At 39.7% G+C, this 25000-nt stretch overlaps 1 protein-coding gene across 1 annotated transcript in view; it reads left to right on the top strand.

Moving 5' to 3' along the window:
* The window catches only part of gpr158a (G protein-coupled receptor 158a), a 115367-nt gene that overhangs the window by 36642 nt on the left and 53725 nt on the right, over positions 1 to 25000 (top strand). Inside the window, exons 3-5 of the mRNA XM_017492885.3 lie at positions 11294 to 11396; positions 16511 to 16713; positions 22442 to 22510. Of these exons, the coding sequence (XP_017348374.1) occupies positions 11294 to 11396; positions 16511 to 16713; positions 22442 to 22510 (375 nt within the window). The remainder of the gene's footprint in view (positions 1 to 11293; positions 11397 to 16510; positions 16714 to 22441; positions 22511 to 25000) is intronic.

Below are 25000 nucleotides of genomic sequence, written 5' to 3'. Positions count from 1 at the left end.
TTTTCTACATTCATCCATCAGCTGTCAGAAGAGTAGCGGTAAATGACAGCGTCCATCTTCACAACATGCACAGCATCCAGGCCATTTGTCTTCATTCAGCATTCCTGACCACTTAATCTGCTCCATCACTGACGCCACAGCAGCAGCAGCAGCAGCAGGGCTCAGCCATATTAAAATGCCTGTCAGCAGAAAAAGCTCATAATTGCCTCATGTTGATCAAATCAGATCTCGGATATCTCATGGACCACCCAGGGCTCCCCATATATTAGGTTATAATCATGCTAAAGTCAGCTGCTACTAGCATATTGCATATCTCACATAGAGCACATCGCGGCCATCATGAGTATACCGAAGCAGCTTTACAGAAGTATATAAATGATGTTTACAGGGGTGCTTGAAGGTTTGTGAACCCTTTAGAACTGTCGAAATGTCTGCATAAATGCCGTACGACCTAAAACATCGTCGGATTTTCACACAGGGCTAAAAAGCAGTCAAAGAGAATCCAATCAAACAAATGAGAGAAAAATATTATACTCGGTCATTTATTTATCGAGGGAAAGGATGCAAGGTTACCGAGCTGTGAGTGGCGAAAGTATGTGAACCTCTAGGATTAGCAGTCAGTGTGAAGGTGCAGTTAGAGTCAGGTGGGTTCAATCAATGGGATGACGATCAGGTGTGAGCGAGCGCCCTGTTTTATTTAAAGAACTGGGATCTATCAGAGTCTGATCGTCTCAAGACATTTCTGTGGCAGTGTATCGCGGCACGAACAAAGGAGATTTGTGAGGACCTCGTGAAAAGAGTTGTAGACGCTCATCAGGCTGGGAAAGGTTACGAAACCATCTCTAAAGAGTTTGGACTCCACCGATACACATTCAGGCACATTGTGTATCAATGCAGGGAATTCAAGACCTTCTCCTGGAGTGGAGACCAACAAAGATCACACCAAGAGCAAGACGTGTAATAGTCCATGAAGGTCACAAATGAACCCAGGTTAACTTCTAAGCAGCTAAAGGCCTCTCTCACACTGGCTAATGTTAATGTTCATGAGTCCGCCATGAGGAGAACACTGAACAGCAATGGTGTGCTTGGCAGGGTTGCAGAAATGTAGAAAATTCTAAAGGGTTCGCAAACTTTCAGGCACCACCGTATATATTTGACTACACAATGACTGAATTAGTAGTTGCGTTATACAATCCAAATAGTATGACCTGATCTTCAAAACAAATCCACACATGTATAAGTCGTCTATCTTTACCTCAAGATTAATGGACAACGATGGTGGTAATAATGTTGAGCTCAGCAAATGAACGATTACTCTCGATTTTCTAATACAAAATGTCCTAAATGAAAGGCACTCAAAGAATAATAAATGGTGAATTGACAGTCGTTTCTTAAAAAGTAGCACCTTACAGTGTGATAATAACCTCGTATTTGATAAATAGAAGTATTTACATGCAGTGTCTGGCAATATGCATTGACTTCATATTAACAAGTGTGAAAACTGCAGCAGGTATATTTCAGATCTTAATGTATGGGGGCTGGGGGCAGTGGGGTCTGGAGGCAGTGGTGGCTGGGGCAGTGGCGGCTTGGAGGAAGTGGTGGGTTGGGGCAGTGGTGGCTTGGTGATTAAGGCTCTGGGTTACTGATCAGAAGGTCAGGGGTTCAAGCCTCAGCACTGCCAAGCTGCCCCTGTTGGGCCCTTGAGCAAGGCCTTAACCCTCTCTGCTCCAGGGGGCGCTGTATCACGGCTGACCCTACACTCTGACCCCAACCTCTTTGCATTGGGTATCCAAAGACTAGAATTCCACTGTGCATATGTATACGAGATCAATGAAGACTCATTACCAGGTATACAGCAGTGCTTGCCAGTTATTATAAGATATATATTTGGACATGATATGATCAATAACTTTACTTTCACATCAATGGCAAAAACGTTCTTAGACATGTGTCCTATGCAGTTAGATCTGTATGCATACTGCATACTGGATCAGATTGGTAGCATGTAATGTTAATATGTTTCTAGTATTAAAATAACGAAACAAATTTGTTCTTAAGATTTTACTTCGATATATTCAAATTTCAATGTATGCACCAACTCCTACTCATAATATTCTGGGTGACTATTGCATTGTAGCAGAACGTAATACTGTACAACCTAGATACTATTCAAGAGTAACTACACACAGGGTATGTACCAGAAATTACTACCTCATACGTACCTGTTAAATCCTAGTTACTCATCATAGTGTAAAATAAAGGGATACCAGTGTATCAAACTGAGCACACTGGATCATTAAATACATTACATTCACCGTAATAAATTACTGCTTTATTTATGGGATGATTTACACACACACACACAAAAAAAGTCATTACGCCTGTCAGTTTCTGTAATTAGCATATCTGGCAGTTTGACTGCTCTCAGTAGTGAGTCTACATCAGTAATAGATATTTCTGGAAACCCTATTTAGGGAGACAAATTGTGCCCAATTTTGTGTCTATTTCAGATACTGGGTGAAGTTAATTTGAGGCGCAGACATTTAATAATAACACAAGCAATGTGCTGCTGAGGAGCTTGTATTTACCCGGAGTTGTGTTTACAGAATAGAACTCTCCAAGAAAGAAAAGAGATCATTTCTCAGAAAATGAAGTCTGATGATGTGAGATTAGCACCGGTGCTGGATATGCCAGCACAAAAATAGTCTCTGTTTAACGACTAAACTATAGCTGTTGACCCTTTGAACAGACTGAGTACACTGTCATTCACCCTTCCTGAAGTTTGAATATTTATGACACCAGTGTGGACACAAGATCTGGTACCCCAAAGGTACGCTAGCTGAATGTGTATCATTATTTGACAGGATCAGAATGGACAAGCGCTATTTTAGACACTGTCGAATAATTAAGGAACATTTATGGCCAGTTTAACCTCCCACCTCACAAAAAATGTACTGTAAGGTGTATAAGCTATGCTAAATTGCTGCTAGGTGTATATGAGTGTACGCATGGTGTTCCGTGATGGACTGGTGTCCCATACACCCAGTGTTCCCGGGATAGACTCCAGATCCATTGCCACTCGGACCAGGATAAAGCGCTTAATCTCACAAAGCAGACTTCTGGCTGTCGCTAGACAATCTGGTTGTTTTCATCACGGCTTAGAACTGGCTACTTTCACAGGAAATTGCCGTTGCATTTGACATTTCAAACCAAAAGTCGCTGTTCTTGCGTAATTTGTAGTGGGATGTGAAGGTGGAAATGGTGCTAGAACAAAAGCTGGCCCCTAGAGCAGAGAGGGGTAAGGGTCTTGCTCAAGGGTCCAACAGTGACAGCTTGGCAGTGCTGGGGCTTGAACCCCCGACTAGTAACCCAGAGCCTTAACCGTCAAGCCACCACTGCCCCTTGCAACCCAGATTAAGTGTTGAAACTAGGATGCCTTACGCTTTACAGCTGTTTTCAATCCAGGGTTTGAAAAGTTTGTTTCGAGTTTTTCTGTCGTCATGGTCACTGTCCCTGTATGTATTCTTTTGATCCGAGTCTTGTCTCCGCCCCGTCTACCGTGTCACAGTTGTGACTACCCGTCACCCATCATATGTATTCGTTTCAGTGCAAAGTCCTGTCATGCATTCTGTTTCGTTAAGTCTAAACCTGCTTCCTAGTTCCATGTACCATGTTTCCCGGTTTTGACCTGTGCTTGTTTTTGGTTGTTATTATGGATTATCATTGTGTGTTGCTTCATGTGTTATGACTCTTGCAATGGACTTTGACACGTTTTGGACGCAACAGTTACGCGCTTGCGTCCTGTCCTTTCAACTCGCACGTCACGGGTGCAGATAGACAACGAGATTAAAACTGGCTAGATATACATCAGACAGTCTGTCGGGGAAGCAGCCGAATCAGAGACTAATCCCTGGTTAACAGTAACGTTGTAGCTTTCTGTTCAAGCCCGATTAGCTTGTGTGGTTTTTGAAGATCCCGCCATGTCAGATCAAAGAACAACTGAATCGCAAAACTAAAACATCCAAATACAGCAATTAAAGTAGTCAGATGTTGAAGAGAGACTCACAGTTATGAAGCTGGCTTCATTATGATCCGGTTTTCCATTTTGATTTGCAAAGCGTTACCATGTATCGGGGCAGTTGTAGGGCTGGTTTTTGTCTTAGATAGCTCGGTGGTTAAGATTCTGCCCTTGTCTCTAGATAGTTGAGAGTTCAAATCCCAGGATTTGGGAAAAATCCAATGCCTGCCATATGTAGAAATGTAAATTGTATCTATGAGTTCTGCTTTACTTTCATACAGCTGTTTACCATGTCTTAATTATTGCCAGTCTCTTTAAACTATGTTTTGTTTTTGGATTATTAAATGCTATTAAATGCATTATGTCCACTGTGTCTATTCCTTGTGATACAAGTGGAACAGTTTGTGATCCAATAATCTCTGAAATCTTCACACGTGTCACGAATCAAACCTCCTTTGTTCATCACGATAATGAGCTGATGTAACACTTAAAAGGAGATGAGATGTTGCGTCTAAGCGTTTGTCAGATGCGTCTTTGTTGAGCTGTAGCCTCCAGCTCTTTCTTTGCGTCAGTGCTGATTTTACATGGAAATATTTTGAAGATTTATACACATGCCTCCAAGCTGCTGCCGCATTCATACTCGAATTAAGCTGGATCGCATTACCGAGGAGAAAATCAAATATGCAAATTTTCCATTGGATTCAGCTCATTTGCTGTACTAGGCTGAATATATGGACTGAACGAGGATTATTTCTCCCAGTGTTCTGCTGAGAATCAAAGACAAGCGAGAAAATCTAGGCATGAATTGAGCCGGTGACAGTTGGTCATGATTTTAGAGGGGCGTTCCGTTGACATCTGCAATGTACTTCACATGCGGCTTGTCAGTCACTGCAGATGACACGTTACGCGTGTATGCGAAAAATATCAGCGCAAATGGAGATCAAATTTAGGGGGCGTGTCACTCTGTGTAATCACCTGACGTGAATGTCACTGATTGGCTGAATGAATCTACAGTTTGAGCTGGAAAGAAATCAGCCCCTTCTGCGTGTTTTTAATAAAACTGTTGACGGTGCTGTCGCGCTCAAATCCACGAAATCTAATGTGTTTTTATGTTTGAAAGACGGTAGTGTACAATTACATTTATGGCATTTGGCAGGTGCCCTTTTCCAGAGCGACTTACATTGATCTCTTTTATACACTCGAGCAGTAGAGGGCCTTGCTCAAGGGCCCAGCAGTGGCAGCTTGGTGGTGTTGGGATTTGAACTCATGACCCTGCAGAGAGCCTTGCTCAAGGGCCCAGCAGTGGCAGCTTGGTGGTGCTGGGATTTGAACTCATCAGCTGGATAAGGCTGTGGCTCAGGTGGTGGAGCGGGTCGTCTGTTCGATTCCCGGCCCACGTGACTCAACATGCCGAAGTGTCCTTGGGTAAAACACTGAACCCCAAGTTGCTCCCGATGGTAAGCTAGCGCCTTGCATGGCAGCTCTGATACCATTGGTGTGTGTGTGTGAATGGGTGAATGAGAACCAGTGTAAAGCGCTTTGGAACCGCTAAGGTTAAAAAAGCTCTATATAAGTGCAGAGCATTTAGCATGAGAGGAGAGAAAGAGTGGAAGGTCAGGAGAGGACACATACACACTATGGTCACGCTGAGACTTGGCTTTGCGGTGTCAACAAGTATTTCTGGAATTATGCCTCATCCATGCTTCTCGTTCTGGCTTTGCCTCTCTCCAACTGTTCTTTGTCATTCATCAGTGACTTTCTCTCCATCTCTTTATTTTTCCCCGTCTCCAATTTCACATCACTGGCAAATCTCACTCGCAAACTTTTCCCACTGCACCGTTTCAATTTCTCTCCATCAATATCTTTCTCTTCCATCTTATCTATATAACAAGTCCTCCCACTCCTTCTTTCAGACCTTGTTTTACTTTCTCTGTATCCATCTCATTTATCTCTCACCCCATCAATCTCTCTCCACCTTCGCTCATTCTACCTCAGTCCTCCCGCTCACGCCCTTCCTGAGCAGGCCCAGTTTTTGACCCTTTGTCCCAGACTGACCCGTGGCCTGTCAGCCCTTTAGATCTCTGGAAAACCGCTGCGCACTGTGCTATATTTACCAAGATGTTCAAACGCGCCCTCATGTTGTTCCAAATAACACTTTGAAAGCAGATCTACATCACAGACGTATAGTTCTGCTCTCCCAGCGGTACACTAGCCTGGTCTGTCTAATGCAGGCTTCATCTGTGGCTTAGAGCAGGAAGTGTAATGTATCTCAGTCATATCAAAGTAAGATGAGTTCAGGAAATGTTAATTGGAAGGTTATTTATAGGACAGAATCAATATCAAAACACTGGGTTAAAGTAAATGTAGGGAATTGTGTTTCACAGTGGCCTTATGTAAGACATATCATTCTACCATTGTCACAGACCACAGATACAGGAAGTGGAAAAGTAGAGGTGTACAGCGGGGCGGCTGTGGCTCAGGTGGTAGAGCGGGTTGTCTCCACATGCTGAAATGTCCTTGGGCAAGACACTGAACCCCAAGTTGCTCGCTATGGCTGTCTAGCGTCTTGCATGGCAACTCTGCAACCATTGGTGTGTGAGTGTGTGTGTGAATGGAAACAGTGTGGATTGGCTTTGCTGAACTGCTGTGGATAAAAAGCGCTATATAAGTGCAGACCATTTACATCAGGACTCTGATCCCATGGGGAAAAATGCGCTGACGGTGGGCATTTTTACTTCTTGTAGAAATGGCACATTTATTACTACGAGAGTGTGGTGCTGTTTGATGCATTTATTCATTCATCATCAGAAACGGCATTCTCCTGGTCACAGTGGAATAAATGACTTGTTTGTTTATATTTTTAGAAATAGATCTAAGTTCATCAGAAAATTTTATGGGCAGGTGCAATCAATAGTAACTGTGGGAGTGGATGGGAGTGGTCAAACTTTCTGAAAGAGTGAATGGGATTGGACAAACTTTCTGAAAGAGTGAATGGGATTGGACAAACTTTCTGAAAGAGCGGGTGGGATTGGTCACACATTCTATAGAAGTAGATTGGTCACAATTTCTAAAGGAGTGGGTGGGATTAGTCAAACTTTTTAGAGGAGTGGGTGGGATTACTCAGACTTTTTAAAGGAGTGGGTGGGATTAGACAAATTTTTTAAGGAGTGGGTGGGATTAGTCAAACTTTTTGAAGAAGTGGGTGGGATTAATCAAACTTTTTGAAGGAGTGGGTTTGATTAATCAAACTTTTTGAAGGAGTGGGTGGGATTAGTCAAACTTTTTGAAGGAGTGGGTGGGATTAGTCAAACTTTTTGAAGGAGTGGGTGGGATTAGTCAAACTTTTTTTGAAGGAGTGGGTGGGATTAGTCGGCGTTTTTGAAGGAGTGGGTGGGATTAGTCAAACTTTTTGAAGGAGTGGGTGGGATTAGTTGGCGTTTTTGAAGGACTGGGTGGGATTAGTCAAATTTTTTGAAGGAGTGGGTGGGATTAGTCAAACTTTTTTTGAAGGAGTGGGTGGGATTAGTCGGCGTTTTTGAAGGAGTGGGTGGGATTAGTCAAACTTTTTGAAGGAGTGGGTGGGATTAGTTGGCGTTTTTGAAGGACTGGGTGGGATTAGTCAAACTTTTTGAAGGAGTGGGTGGGATTAGTCAAAATTTTTGAAGGAGTGGGTGGGATTAGTCGGCGTTTTTGAAGGAGTGGGTCGGATTAGTCAAACTTTTTAAAGGAGCGGGTGGGATTAGTCAAACTTTCGAATGGAGTGGGTTGGATTAATCAAACTTTTTGAAGCAGTGTTTGGGATTAGTCAAACTTTCTGAAGGTTTATTATTTAGCCCTTTTTTCCCTGGCTTTCTCAATTTGAAATACGTCCTGCATTTTTCCTTTTCTCTCTCGTATCGAAACTGAGTGGATTACAGGTGGCAAGCTTTTGAGCCGCTGAATCCATCCTGCATCCCTTCAGATGGAGGAAAGTTTGTCAACTGGGAAATCGTAGAGCGCCAGCACCATCTGTGCCGTCCTCACCCATGTCCTGCCAGACTTCAGAGATACGGCTGAAAGCTTGACTCTACATATCTATCGGTTTAATCAATGCTATCCAGAGGTGCAGCCAGAGGGGCATTACAGTTTTGAACCCTCCTGAAATATTTTTGACGGTTTATGGGTGGTGAATATAAGACACACAAAGGGCACCTTATTATGCATGTGTTTTGGATCGTAATTTCGCTATACTTAGTCATCACTATGATTCCTCCATATTTACCTGCTCCAGCTCTGAAAAGAACACATCCTTAGTTTGTTTAATCTAAGCTAAACTAAACTTCTTATTTCTGGATCGTATGGTCATTATTTTAACTTAATTCTTCATTACTTTGACCTCCTAACTCATTATTTCAAGATATTATAAACATTAAGATAATTATTTGGAGTTATAATGTCCCTATTTCAAGATATCATCTCATTATTTCGACTTAATACCTCATTGTTCCCTGATAATATTCAGCCATTTCAATTTTATATTCTGTTCTGATACATTTCGATAATATTTTGACTTCATTGCTAATTACATTGTCATTATTTCCACTTATATATCAACATATTACTTTGACTTTATAACTTGAAATAATTATTTCAAGATGTAGTGTCATCATTTTCACACAAGATCTTGTTATATGATTATAGTATGTTGTTATTTTAACATAACATCCTGTTATTTAGTCTTAAAAAGGTGTTATTTCCAGATATGACATTATTGTGAGTTTTAATGTCATTAGTTCTGGATATTATGTGGTAATATGGTAGTATGTTGTTATTTTAACCTAATGTCTTTTTTTATTTTGACTCAGTATTTTGGGTAATAAAAAAAGTTTGTACTATACTTACTATTAATACTTACTATCTCATTATTTTGACATAATAACATTTGAATATACGGTATTATGTCACTATTTTGAGATTTTGTCTTTATTTCAACTTAGCATCTCATTAGTTTTGAAATTATAAGCTGGTATTATTATTCAAGATATGCCATTACTTCGACTTAATATCTCCTTATGTGAAAATACTTCACGTTATTATCTCATTACGTTGACTTAGAATCTCATCATTTCAAGATAATGTTGTATGATGATGTTATTTTGACTTACCCCATTTTTTTCAACACTCTGAACCAAAAATCTCAACTTGTGTAGCGCTTCTTGTACCGAAGCCACATTTCCCCCGTTCATGCTTAGTTATATTCTGAAGATTATCACAGAAGGATTTGTTCGCGCCATGTTTACCGCCTGATTCACACACCATCTTGTATTAAAACACATGGCGAGAATCAAGTATTCAACATCTCGATTTTTGGTTTTTATATATGTAAATATATGTAAATAAGTGCATATTTAATGAGATCTTATTTGAATATATAAGATTATCGTGTTTGGGTATCTAAACATATTTTCTCAAAAAAACAAACAAAAAAAAAACAATTTGTCATGCGAAAATATTTGTAATAATGTATATAATTTATTGGTAATGTTTTGTGATAATGTCTTCACTAACATTGAGAGTTGAACTTGGGGTCCATCTTCCCGAGATTCCCGATTCCTGAGTATTCATGACTCTTTCTACGTCAGTGTGTGTAATGATGTCCTTTTGTGTGTGTTTTTTTTTTTATTTTTATTTTTTTAAAGGAATTAAATGCTATGGGTGATTGATGATGTGTGACATGTATTACAGATTTTGCCAATATGAACCGGCGCCTAGAGAAATATTCAGATGAGATGTCTTTAGAACTCTTTAATTAGGTAATTACTGTGTGGTCTTAAATGATAATGATCAGGCGCTTATGACTTTTTAAAACACTTAAATTGTTTAGGGGTGATTAGTTTCACAAACACCGGATCTCATTCCGTACTTCTACATAGACGCCCTCCGGCTAAAATGCCGAAATGAATTCCTGGCACACAACAGCATCTATCCGTCACGCTGCATTAACTAGAGCGCGGATGCAATTTTTAAGCTAATAAAGTAATCTGCACCCAAATTAATAGGAATCTATTAAAATTGTTCTTAATTAACACGGAGTTCGGTCTCCAGTCCCGCTGAGCGTCCAAATACTTTCCAGTCTCGTCTCCATCCTTGGTGTGAATAGAAAGTAGAATATTATCTTCCAAACTCTAAAAGTAGGGCTGTTCTCCCATGTTGGTCTGGCACTTCAGCTAAATGCCGAGCTGTCGTTCCAGGAGAACTCAGAGAGTTATGAAGAGCGCCAGGAATAGCCTCCTCTTCTCAACAGATTTTCACTTTTTAAAACTTGGGTCTCGATAAACATCCTAGAGTTTGCTCCTTCATTAGAGCAGACCTTCAGGGAGTGCTGGAGTGTTTGCTCTTAACTCGCTGATAGATACGTGTTCAAGAGCTTCTTATCTTAGCGTTAATACCAACAACACTGCAGTATCTTGACTGACACATGAGCTTCCGTTCTCATTTTATTGACCGTAATCATGTCTGAAACTTTTACGGCAATAATGCGATAATGCGATAGCAATAATGTCATGCAAGCGGCTAACAACGGGCTTTAATCTATTTTATGTAAATAATAAACCACTCCGAGTCCGGCTGTGCTAGGAAAATAATCAGTGATGACGCGGAGTTACCGTTAGCACAATAACAGCATGACCTGAAGCGTTTTTATTCCCCTTATACCACGGCAATTACCCAACATTTTTAAAAACGAATTTAAGAATGACATACTTTTTATCCGTTTATAATTACATTAAATGTTGTGGAATGTCCGTGAAACATCTCAGTTCTTCCTATTAACGATGATAACAAAACTTCCTTTTGTCACCGCCCCATGTTGCAGATTATTGAAGCTCTGACCAATCATTATGAGGCTCTGTTATTAAGGGTTATCGAGCAGATTATCATGGAATATATCATCGTGGACTCAGGGTGTGCTGACAAATCGGACAAAAAAAACAACAACAACAACAACAACAAAACCCTAAAAAGTCACATGCCATCTTTCTCCAGTGGAGGTTCACCACTGATTTGCACGCTAGCATTGATCTCTCCAGATCTGAGCTCTGTGCAAACCTCCGTTTGATCTTGTAATCGAGTGCGTTCCTCTACTCATTTAAGCTTATGCCTAAAACAATGCTAACACCCTCCGTGGGGAAGGAGACGGGAGGCTGAACGTTCCTCTTTAATGTTAATATCGCTTTGATCACGCTGCGTGTGTGATTATGTTCAAACCCTTAAGTTCATCTTCTGTTTGTCTCTCAGTGTCTCCCCATCCCGGGTCACGGCTTCGTCCTGGACAAATACAAATGCCAGTGCAAGAAGGGCTTCTACCACCCCAGCAGAGTCGCCATCAACGGCGTCAAGAGTAAGTCCTCAGACAAACACCTTAATCTGAACTGATTTTACAGATATTATTAGCAAATCAAACCACTAATTCGTATATGATTGACTCACAGAGTCAATATGTAATTGTTATACCGCATATGGTAATTAGAATGGGCAAACATGGTTATTATTATTATTATTATTATTATTATTATTTTCTTAGAAAAGGACTACTTAGGGGTATGAAAATGGGTATGTGGATTGTGTATGATTATGTCTTGCTGATTTCATTGCTCTGTGTGTTACCCTGATGGGTGTGATGGAATGAGGTCACTGAAGGCAGGTGCAAGAGAGAGAGAGAGAGAGAGAGAGAGCACAGTGCGTATTTCACATTTCAGAGCACAGCTATTTTCATGAAAAGAAACTAAAAGAAAATAATACTGAACTAAATATTTGACACACAGGCTCAGCAAGACACCGGCAGCAGGATTCTAGCACTTTCTCTCATCTGGCATTCAAGAGTTCACTATAAGACACACTGTATATTAGTGTCCCATTAATCACACACAGGTGTAGCCAATCACTCGTTACCCGCTCGGGCCCTGTGCCTTCTTTCTCGTCCTGTAAACCCCCCCCAAAAAGGTCACCAGTACAGAACCTAGTAGAATAATTACTGACTAGAATAACTAGTCAGAAGACCCAGTGGTCCACCGTACTGCCTCTAGAACAGATAAACTACTCCCGTAGTTTTCACACTTTTGAATAAGACTCTCGGATTGGCTGTGCCGTGACCTATCAAAGACGTTTATATGGAAAGTAAAGCACCAGGCAGAAAGATAAGCTGGAAAGTAAATGGGCCACTCTGACAAATGGTGGCTTATAAGTTAGCCTGAGATTTCTAGTTTCAAATAAAACAAACTCCATCTCTCTTACCCAAAGATTTAGGATGTAGCGATGGTTTAAAGACTTTAGAGACAAACGATCATGGGACCAGCCTGACAGAATGGTGTTATTCTTAGACGCTCTAGCAAAATCTCTCTTCTGCTCTGTTCTCTCCTTCAAGCCCCTACTAAAAGTACCTTGCCGCATCACCAAACCATCACCTGACTTTGAATGTTATTTAGTTTGAAGAATCATAAACTCTGGTTCGAAGATTTTATTTGACACATATACATTACAGCACAGGGTGTACGGTGGCTTAGTGGTTAGCATGTTCGCCTCACACCTCGAGGATCCGGGGTTTGATTCCCGCTGGGGCCACGTGTGTGCTGAGTTTGCATGTTCTCCCATGTGCTGTGAGGGTTTCCTCCTGGTACTCTGGTTTCCTCCCCCAGTCCAAAGACATGCATGGTAGGCTGATTGGAGTGTGTATGTGATTGTGCCCTGTGATGGACTGGCACTCTGTCCAAGGTGTACCTCACCTCGTGCCCGTGGCTCCAGGTTCCCTGCGACCCTGAAGAAGGAGTAAGCGGTAGAAGATGGATGGATGAACGGACATTACAGCACAGTGAAATTCTTTTCTTCGCATACCCCAGCATGTTACGAGGTTGGGCACAGGGTCAGCCATGATACAGCGCCCCCTGGAGCAGAGAGGGTCAAGGGCCTTGCTCAAGGGCCCAACAGTGGCAGCTTGGCAGTGCTGGGGCTTGAACCCCCAGCCTTCTGATCAGAAACTTGACCCATCTTTCCTACTAAACTACCGACCAATTTCAAACCTGCCTTTTGTATCAAAGCTACTGGTAAAAGTTGTAACCTCCCAGTTACAATCTCATTTAGTGGCAAATAACCTTTTTGACCCTTTTCAGTCCGGCTGAGTCATAGCACTGAAACAGCTCTTGTGCAGGTTGTAAATGACCTCCTCGTCTCCGTTGACTCTGGGGGTCTCAGTATTCTAATACTGCTTGACCTGAGTGCTGCATTCCACACTATCTGCCACAAAACACTCCTCTCCCGTCTCACGGACATAGGTATCACTGGCGATGCTCAAGCCTGGTTTCCATCATATCTCACAGATCGTAAAAATTTTGTTTCTATTAAAGGCTTCAAATCCCACGCTGGCCCCGTTCTTGGCCCTCTCCTTTTCATAATTTATATGCTTCTCCTCGGTCACATCATTCATCATCACAATCTCCAATACCATTGCTATGCTGACGACACAAAGATCTATGCAACCGCCCGGTCTGACATATCCATCTTAACCAGTGCACTAACATCCTGTATTCCTGAAAGAAAACAGTGGATAAACAATAACTGCTATAACAATAAATGCTCAAAAAACTGAAATAACGATTTTTGGCTCACAAGCTTGCAGACAAAATGTTGAAATAAGCCTGGATATTGATGGCTTCCTCACAAAACCGTCTGAAAAGTGCAAAATCTTGGGATTACATTTGACCCATCACTGACTTGTCATCACTGGCCTGAAGGAGAGCATGACTTGATTATTGCAAGTGTCTGATTTTTGGCCCCCCATCTAAGTTGATTACCAAATTACAATACATTCAAAACTCTGCAGCACCGCGTTATTACCCGTACAAAACGCTTCGAATATATTACCCCCAGTTTGCCTGGATTGCACTGGTTGCCTTCAAAGCCTTAAATGGTCTTGCACCTCAATACCATTGTGACTTACTGCACATTTACACACCAACGCGCTCCCTTCGCTCATCAAACCTAGGACTTCTACACGTCCCTAAATTCTGTCTCTCCATTGCTGGTGGCCGATCCTTCAGTGCAGCTGCCCCCAAGTTATGGAACTCACTCCCCCAAAATCTCCGGAACATATCCTCCATTTTCTTGTTTAAATCCTTTCTCTTTTTCCAACACTTCCTCTCTACTTCTGACGCCTGACTCTCTGGAATTTATTTTCGTCTGTATGTTCAATTGTTGTTAGTTCCTGATTGTAAAGGGCTAAGTCCTTGAGCTATGGAAAGGTGCTATATAAATAAAACTTATAATAATAATAATAATAATAATAATAATAATAATAATAATAATAATAATAATAATAATAATTATTATATAATACTAATACTAATAATAACAACAACAACAATAATAATAATAATAATAATAATAATAATAATAATAATAATAATAATAATAATAATAATAATTATTATGATTATTATTATTTTATTATAAACATAGAGCCTTATGGAGCTATGGAAATGTGCTATATAAATAAAACTTATAATAATAATAATAATAATAACAATAATACTACTACTACTAATAATAATTATATAATACTAACACTAATAATAATAACAACAGCAATAATAATAATAACAATACTACTACTACTACTACTACTAATTATTATTATTATTGTTATTCTTATTATTGTTGTTATTGTTATTATTATTATTATCATCAGTATTATTACTATCATCATTATATAATAATAATAATAGTAGTAAGTATTATTATTATTATTATTATTATTATTATTATTATTATTATTATTATTTTTGTTATTATTATTTTATTATAAACATAGAGCCTTATGGAGTTATGGAAATGTGCTATATAGATAAAACTTATAATAATAATAATAATAATAATAATAATAATAATAATAGTCATAATACTAATAATTATTGTTGTTATTATTATTATTATTATTATTACTACTATTATTATTATTATTATTATTATTATTATTATTATTATTATTATTATTATTATTATTATTATTATATTATAAACTTTGAGACTTATATGTCGGACACTCCACCTAATCTAAAACTACTAATAAAAAACAATAAACTAATAATAATTTCTTTACGGTTTCTCAGTAACATGAAGACCTGCTTTTTTTTTCTTTTTTTTCCTTTTTTTTCAAGAGAAAGAACAAAGAGGGGCTGGTGAGGGAACGACGGTTTAAAGCTGCTACGGTATAAGGTCCCATAAGTGAGAACGGGAACTAAGTTGTAACTATGTAATGTAACAATAAACGGATAAAAATGATGACCTGTAATTTGTTTCCTAAATAGAACAATTGTCAATGTTGACAAAGTGCTGTGGTTTAAGAGGAATAAAACATCTTCAGAGCTGCTGCTTTGGGAAGATAATCAACTTGGGCTTTGATTCCAGTAACTCACTAACCCTGTCATTGATTATTTCTCTACAACAGCCTGACGCAGAGTATTGCATTTCTTACTTATTAACGTTCCATTAGGAAAATGACTTGCTTCCACTTAATTGAACCGGATGATCTATCTTAATCAGATGATCTTTGATATTATATCATAATGAGAAAATGATTTCTTCTACTAAAGAAAAATAATCCTAAATTCCAACATGCTCGTGTGAGAAAAGCTGCGATATAGAACTGACCTGCAGTCGCACTTTAATACTTAAACACTGTACTTGTACAGCGCTCTTATACACTAACACTGAAACTGATACTATAACTGAAATATAAATGGTAAACTATTATATAAGCAGTAAACACACCGAAGTAGATTCCTTTTTGTATAACCTGAAGTGTGTTATCCCGCTTATACCACACTGATTTGCCAAAGTTTACAATATTTCATTTATTATCGAAAGACGCATTTCTAACACGCGTTTTACGTAGTACCGTACTGCCGCACAAGTCCCTGCGAACGAACCGTTACTATAGAAACGATAGCATATCAGAAGGAGCGCGTTAATATAAACCTATACTGTCCGTGTTGTGGGCTGTTATGCACAAACGCTGCATACTTTCACGCGAGCGTTCTGGCATTCAAGAGAGAAAAGGGATATCGCTGGAGATTTAAGTACCGCTCGAGAGAGAGGGAGGAGAAAGAGACAGAAAGACGAAGGTGGAGGGAAGAACGAAGGAGTGCGAGAGCTAAATTATTTAGCTGGAGTAAAAATAATGCTTTTAGGGCATCTGGTCAAGAAAATGCTTCTTCCAAATGTAGAGTGAGGAGTTTTTTTTTGTTTTTGTTTTTTTTTTAAATGTAAAAGTTAGGGAAAGCTTTTTTTTTTTTTTTTTTTTTTTGCCGTTGTATCGATAAATAAGTTCCTCGGTGTGGTCTAAAGATTTTAAAAATAGACATGTCCTTTCGTTTCACCGCTTTAACTTTCGCCGCTTTAACGTTTTCTTTTCTTTGCGACGAGAGTAGTGTGAGATGTTTTTTTTATTCTTGTCCTCTTTAGGGAAGGCTGTGAGCACGCAGGACCCTGCCGGTTCCAGCCTGTGTTTGCCCTGTCAGGACGGCTGTGGACACTGTAAGGACGATACGCCGTGTGTGGCTCATGGCGAAGGATATCTACGTATCGCCGTGCTGGCCTTCCAAGGCATCTGCATGCTCCTGGACTTCATCAGCATGGTGCTGCTTTACCACTTCCGCAGGAACAAGGTATTGTTACGGCCAATGAACTACAATACTATGATAACAGAGTGATACAGTCACACTATAATGTATAGCCTGGGGCGAGTTGAGCCCCAGGCCGAGGGAGATTGACAGTTCTTTTGTGTTTCTTCCATTTGCGAATAATCGCACCAACTGTTGTCCCCTTCTCACCAAGCTGCTTGGCAATGGTCTTGTAGCCCATTCCAGACTTGGTTAGGTCTACAATCTTGTCCCTGACATCCTTGGAGAGCTCTTTGGTCTTGGCCATGGTGGAGAGTTTGGAATCTGATTGATTGATTGCTTCTGTGGACAGGTGTCTTTTATTCAGGTAACAAACTGATATTAGGAGCACTCCCTTTAAGAGTGTGCTCCTAATCTCAGCTCGTCACCTGTATAAAAGACACCTGGGAGCCAGAAATCTTTCTGATTGAGAGGGGGTCAAATACTTATTTCCCTCATTAAAATGCAAATCAATTTATAACATTTTTGACGTGCGTTTTTCTGGATTTTCTTGTTGTTATTCTGTCTCTCACTGTTCAAATACAACTACCATTAAAATTATAGACTGATCATTTCTTTGTCAGTGGGCAAACGTACAAAATCAGCAGGGGATCAAATACTTTTTTCCCTCACTGTATATATATATATATATATATATATATATATATATATATATATATATATATATATATATATATATATATATAGTGAATGATGGTGTACTCGAGTCCTGGACTCATGTGTAAACAGTCTACGTTAAAATTACGCTGCAGAAAACGACATGATATCAAGTGAAAATATTAAATATGGTCATATCTGTTGAATATTTCTTACGATACGATTCCGATCAATCAAATACAAGATTATTAAACCTATTTCCAGACCTGTTTCAAGCATTACAAAGCATTAAAAGTTCTATTTGATTTCTAATAGCCTCTTAATAAGAAATATTTGGTCAATTTCATTTCACATTCGAGATATTTTCACTTGATAAGATGGTGTAAATACTCGTGTTCACACGTGAGCCCCCTGAGAGTCGTTTATCTCTTGGCGGTTTGTCTCTTTAGTCTTTCCGGGACTGAAACGCCGTTGAATTCTGTTGTGAAATGGCACGTGTGTGTGAGTGTGCGGAGTTTGCGTGTTCTCCCCGTGCTGCGGGGTTTCCTCCGGGTACTCCGGTTTCCTCCCCCAGTCCAAAGACATGCACGGTAGGCTGATCGGCGTGTCCAAAGTGTCCGTAGTGTATGAATGGATGTGTGAGTGTGTGTGTGATTGTGCCCTGCGATGGATTGACACCCTGTCCAGGGTGTACCCCGCCTTGTCCCCGATGCTCCCTGGGATAGACTCCAATTTCCCCGCGACCCTGAAAAGGATAAGCAGTATAGAAGATGGATGGATGGATGGATGTATTTTTGGGAAAACTGTTAACATTAATAAGCTGACTCACTAACACTGAACAAATGACAGTAAAAGCTGTAAATCTCCGAGCTACCCGTGTGCAAAATGGCGCAAACGTACACGGTCAGGTTCTCGAAAATGTGCTCGTAAACGCTCGGATCGGTGTAGAAATGCCCCACAGGCTGGCGCGGCGCAGGAACGGCAACACGCACTGCAGTTTCAATGCCGGTCAGCGGCTCATGTAATGATTCCCATCGATTTGGTGTGACCTTTCAGTGCATTAGACCATAAAAATCCGAGCGCCTTTAATATTTGATGAGTAGCCTTGTGTGCTTTTGCTGATTATGTTGTTTAGTTTAATAGCCTTGTGAGTTTACGCCGTGCTTGTTTTGCTCACGGCTTCGCTCGCGTTCCGGAGCCGGACGAACGGTTCGCGTCGGGTCATCTCCCACGTTCGGATGTAACCGCAGACCCCGTCATGCAGAGGTGGTTGATTCTACACGGAAAGCACACTTTCATCTTCATAATCTCAGGTTTTAAGGACACAGTGAGACTTGTTAATGTGTTAAGACTGTTCAATCTGACAAGCTGAAGGGGGGGAACAAAAAAAAGACATCGCAAAGCCTAAGGGTTCTGTGTAGGAAGATTATCAGATAGAAAGAGAGATGGCACCGGTCCAGTGTTCTGTAGGTATCAGGCTGATATCAGCAGAAAATGTCGGATTGGGTATAGATGGAGAAAGAAATGAGCGAATTTGTTCCATTTTTGTAACAGACCTGACCAGTTCTTGTAGAGGGACTCTACGTAGGACAGGAAATAAACGCACTAGCCACCTAAGCTGACGAACGGACATACCTACTCAGCAATACTGTTGTGGAATTACACTGACATTACATTGCACTCACATTACAGTCCCCTCCTGTGTGATTTTGCACACATTCACACCGCGTCTCCGTAAGTGAAGTTCATTTCTACGCATTCTGTCCCGTAGTACATAAGTACATAAATATGACATACTGAATAATGCGCAGTCGAGAGTTTTATTCAGGTTTTAGCACCTCGGTGAAGTGTTTGAATGAAAAAGGACTCATTTTAAAACCTGAATGAAAATGTATTACAGTATTTTTGATACTTTCCTGTCCAAATGAGGGCGATGTGGTCGTATTTCATCAGCTTTGATATGGGATCATTTACAGCACAGGTACAGGTACGGACACTTTGATCATTTTTAAGACATAATTACGTAACGCTAATAGTTACTCGTCGGTAAGACCATGTTATTTATTTACATTTATTCATTTAGCAGACGCTTTTATCCAATGCGACTTACGAATGAGGAAGTACACGCGAAACGATATTTATTTATTTATTTGTTTATTGTTAACTATTTTCATTTGTACGCAATGTCCACTAAAACTCGTACTAAAACTAAATCTATCTACTGTAGACTGGATCTCCCACTAACTGAGTTAGGGTTTTTATTAGACGAGGTGTACCACCTTTTATGCTAACCGACCGGGAGGCGTGGTGGCTCAGTGATTAGCATGTTTGCCTCGGACGTCTGGGGCTGGGGGTTCGAATCCTGCCTCCACCCTGTGTACACCCGGTGCTTGCATGTTCTCCCCGTGCTTTGGGGGTTTCCTCAGGGTCCAACGACACTACGGGTCTCCGTAGTGTGTGAATGGGTAGGTGATTGTGCCCTGCAATGGATGGGCACCCTGTCAAGGGTGTCCCCTGCCTTGCGCCCCGAGCTCCCTGGGATAGCCTCCAGGCTCCCCACGACCCTGTGTAGGATAAGCAGTATAGAAAATGACTGGACGGATGGATGGATGGATGGATGGATAACCGCCCAGAAGTAAATATATGGAACTGGAAAATATTTCAGGGGAATTAAAAAGCTTAAATCCCTCGCCAAGCTATGCACGCAGCTTACTGACTGTGTTTGATTGATATAATGCTGACGTTTTTCAGTGTATTCACAAAACCAACATGATGTAAGCGCGCTCTATCTGTTTTGCTGACTTTTCCAAAATTCACTTGGAAATTGGAAAATATTTTGAAGCGTCCTTCCTCCAGATTTACAGTGGCGTGTGTTAGTAGAGACTAATCATGTAGCCTTTAATCCCAACATTCCCATTAACCCTATCATTATGTGAGCGACGTGTGTTTCCGTAACGTCAGCATTCACATACATTCACTCTGGATGTGCGGTAGATTTGGAGAAGATCTACTGTATTGGTCCAGCTAAGGAATGAAGTCTAAAATGAACAGAACAGCTTTCAGGTTGAGCTTTCTTTTTCTTTTTTTTCTTTCCCCCTCTCGTTCAGTCACCGCTGTTAGGGTCTCTATTGGTTGTTTTGATTGCAGAGTACCTGGCAGGTCTTCGACACCTGTTACTGATGAAAAGCTTTATTTTCCCTTTCGTATTTTCCTTCCTCTGCCTTCCCAACTAATGCATGCATTGAGTGTTAGAAGAATGGCTCCCCCCCCCCCGTGTCTGAAATAGACCATAATCTGGAGTCGAGTGCTCAGCAGTTATTTTTGGTGCTATTTTCTCATGAAACACGGCTGTGCGTCGAGAAAATCTTTTCACATGCATCACTGCTTGCCCTCCAGTCGCTTCTGCTCAATCGTATTATTCGGGAGCTCTTGCATGAAAGAGTACGTCTTATTCACAGAGACGGCATTAGCCTGTGGGGCGTACATTAGCGGTCTGTAAGGAGAAATGAAGAAGAAATGTACTGTATAGGAGGATATCTAAACCTCGGTTCTACGGAGGCCATCATTTGCATCTTTATTTAATGAAGACGTATTTAATAAAGTTCACGCTGATCCGTGATAGACAGCTCTAGAGGTGTAACGGAATACGAATATATTATTCGGACTGAATAGATGTTCAAAACAGATACAGGTGAGCTTTCTGACTAAGAAAGACCATGATCGTGTACATAAACATGAATGTGTGTGACACTGTGCGATGCATTTACAGTATTCATCCTTAGTATCTGTTTGGACAAGGTCACTAAAGGTCACAGTGTAGTAAATTTTTTCTTTCTGCGGTAAATTTGTTCAAAACAAAGACTAATTTTGTCGGTTAGTTCAGCTTACTCTCCGAGTCGTTTTCACATTGTGGACAACTTTTGGTTATTGTGGGATACAATGCTGTCTCATTTTTTTTTTATGGAGACTTTGGGTGTGTGTGTGTTTGGGGGATTGTGAGAGTGAACAAAACATGCCAATGCTTTGAAGGATGTGAATTGGAACAGGGTAATGTTATTCAATTGCGATTCTGTTTTTAGAGGATTTAAACCTAACATGGTGAACCAATTATATTATAGAATTCATGCAGTTGTACTGGGGTTATCTCATACAGTGTGGCAAGTAATAATCTGGAAAGACCTTTGTAATATCACAGTCTAAAACTGGATTTAAAGAGAAGCAAATCAGTAAATGAATCACATGTAAATGAATCACATGTAAATGAATCACATGAATATGAATCACACGAATATGAATCACATGTAAATGAATCACACGAATATGAATCACACGAATATGAATCACATGAAAATGAATCACACGAATATGAATCACATGAATATGAATCACATGCAAATGAATCACATGAAAATGAATCACATGTAAATGTATCATGAAAATGAATAAATAAATTAAAATATGAATGGGGGAAAAAAAACAAAAAAACCCCAAAAAACGAATAACTGCATGAGCAAAATAATAATAATAATAATAATAATAATAATAATAATAATAATAATAATAATAAAAATCCCATGCATTTTTCTAGTTGAGACCCATTATGAACTGAAGTGATTGGGGTTTAGGCCACGCCCACTTTAAGCATAAATCCAGATACCGCTCCAGGTATGGATATCTGTATCACTATAGTACATTTTCAGACAGTGTCACTGAGTTACAAGTCTACTGTTCTTGTTGTTCATCTGTTGGAAAACTAGGATAATTTATAGTCGTGTGATGCACGTTACACCAGACACAGTATAACACAAGGCCATATAGAAGTGTGTCTTTTCAGAGTTCCAATGTATTATAATGTCCCATAACTACAAGATCAGTGCCTCATCATTGACCCTTGAAAAGACCCAACACATTGGAGAACCCTGGAACTCATATTATCTTTAGTGCAATGCTCAGAGTTGATTTTTTTTTTATATCTATTTCTATTTCTGTTTTTTAATGCATCTATTTCTGCACCATTGTAATAGAGGTCTTGTCTCTAATACACCACCTGGAAAATACATAGAATAAATGAATCCCAAATGAGTCATGCATTTCCTGTCAATCTTTTGTCTTCCAGAGCATCAGGGCTTCGGGTCTGGTTCTGCTGGAAGCCATCTTGTTTGGAGCGCTCCTTCTGTACTTCCCTGTAAGTCTCCCGTCCTTTAACTTTGCTTTGGTTGACTTAATGTAATTCCTTGGCTGTGGGTGTGATGTATGGGATGCAGGGAATTCAGGTCAATAAGAAGCTGTGCTGAAATCATAACTCGGAAATGTTTGAATTTAAGAAAGAAGGATTTACAAGGATGGTGAATATCTCATATTTTGCTTAACTATGAGACAATTGCACGGTTAGGAATTACATCAAAATCTGATACAGTTTAAGACAGTAGATCGGATGGTATTTGTTTCATAATCTCATGCATGCTGAGATAATGGAGGCACACTAATTAACAGACTATGAGATAATAGGAGTGGCACTAAAGTAGGAGATACTAAACAGCATTGTATTTATCTCATAGACTGCTAAAGTATGAGATAACACTAAATGGTAATTATCTATATGAAATAATATAGGTGATGTAAATCACGTGGTCTGCTGAACTAGGAGATCATGGTAGAGCTATTAGCTTACAGTCGGTTAATGTATGAGGTCATAAGGTGATGTTAATTATGTTAGAGTTTGTTAAACTGTGAGATGATTGGTGGACGGTATCTCATAGTCTGCTAAAGTACGAGACAACGTTGGGTGTAGTAACTAACCGTTTGCTAATGTTCGAGATTATACGGTAATTATATCATGTGCTTGTTAAACTTTGAGATAATCGGTGGACAGTAATTATCTCATGGTCTCCCAAACTATTAGGACATGGCGGACAGAAACTTCAGCATAATTTCAGCATGATTTGTTAAACTATGAGATATTCATGGACAGTAATTATCTCATGGTCTCCTAAACTATGAGATCATGATGGACAGTAATTAACAGTCTGATTATCTATGAGATTATAAGGTGGTGTAATTTCAGCATAATTTGTTCAACTATGAGATAATGGCTAGCCGGTGATTATCTTCTTATCTAAGTAAGAATCTGCTAACGTCAGAGGTTATAAGGTGGTGTACTCTATCTCAAAGTTTGTTAAACTATGAGATAATTGGCGGACAGAAACTTCAGCATAATTTGTCAAACTAGGAGATATTTATGGACAGTAATTATCTCATGGTCTCCTAAACTACGAGATCATGGTGGACATTAACTAGCAGTCTGATTATGTATGTGATTATAAGGTGGTGTAATTTCAGCATAGTTTGTTAAACTATGAGATAATGGGTAGACGGGGATTATCTTGTAGTCTGCTAACCTATGAGATAATTTTGGTTCTCAGTAAATAAGAATCTGCCAATGTCAGAGGTTGTAAGGTGGTGTAATCTATCTCAAGGTTTGTTAAAATATGAGATAATTGGTGGGTGGGAATGATCTCATAGTCTCCTAAACTATGAGATCATAGTGGACAGAAACTTCAGCATAATATTAGCAGAATTGTTTCAAAAATGAAATAATAGGCAGATAGCAATTATCTTGTAGCCTGCTAAACTATGAGATAATTGTGGTTCTCAGTAAATAAGAATCTGCTAATGTAAAAGGTTATAAGGTGGTATAATTTGTCTGATATGTTGTTACACTATGAGATCATGGTGGGCAGAAACAGCATAATTTGTCTAACTATGAGATATGTATGGACAGTAATTATCTCATGGTGTCCTGAACGATGAGATCATGGTGGACAGTGACTAGCAGTCTGATTAATGTATGTGATTATAAGCTGGTGTAATTTCAGCATAGTTTGTTTATACTCTGAGATAATGGGTGGACGGTAATTATCTCGTAGTCTGCTAAACCACCAGATAATTGCGGTTCTCAGTAAATAAGAGTCTGCTAATGTAAGAGACTATAAGCTGGTGTAATTTATCTCATCATTTGTCAAACCGAGAAATACTGTGTGGACGGTCCTGATCTCAAAATCTGCTTATCTATAAGATAATCAGCACGATGGAAATGATCTGATCTATAGAGGGGTGGCGATCATTTTCTCAACAGTCTGCTTTACGTTGTGATAATAGAGGGATGGTGATTATCTCAGTCTTGTAAATATGAGATAAGATTGATGGTAGTACTCTAATACAAATATGATGAAGACAGTAGGGGAATGCTGTGTGGTGGAGTAAGTGATTTATTCCTCTCGTTTCACAACGATTTGCCAACGATTTCAACTCCAATTTTTAATAATGAATGACATATCATGCTTTTTTTTAAAATATAAATTTATGTTTTTTTATACGCCCTTGAAGTTTATATGAACAGTCGTTCGGATTATAAAGAGAAATCTAAAAGCATGAAATTTACAGACGGATATAAAGAGCAGGCGGTAGAGACTCCTTCCATAAATGTTTGTCTCCTTACGCAGAACTTGACCATATCAACGACCGCATGGTCTTCTTTGTTATATAACGTGTTCGTAAAGCGTTCAGTGTTCGGTCGCGCATAACGTCGAGCGTCCACCGTACAAGTCCGAGCTGTTACTATAGAAACAATAACGTACCGTAGTAGAATCTGTGATTTGCATTTCAGCCAGGAATA

This window comes from Ictalurus punctatus, chromosome 1 (genome assembly GCF_001660625.3).
Source record: "Ictalurus punctatus breed USDA103 chromosome 1, Coco_2.0, whole genome shotgun sequence".
Lineage (NCBI taxonomy): Eukaryota > Metazoa > Chordata > Actinopteri > Siluriformes > Ictaluridae > Ictalurus > Ictalurus punctatus.
The sequence above is the reverse complement of the archived record's forward strand: the minus strand, read 5'-3'. Positions and strand labels throughout refer to the sequence as shown.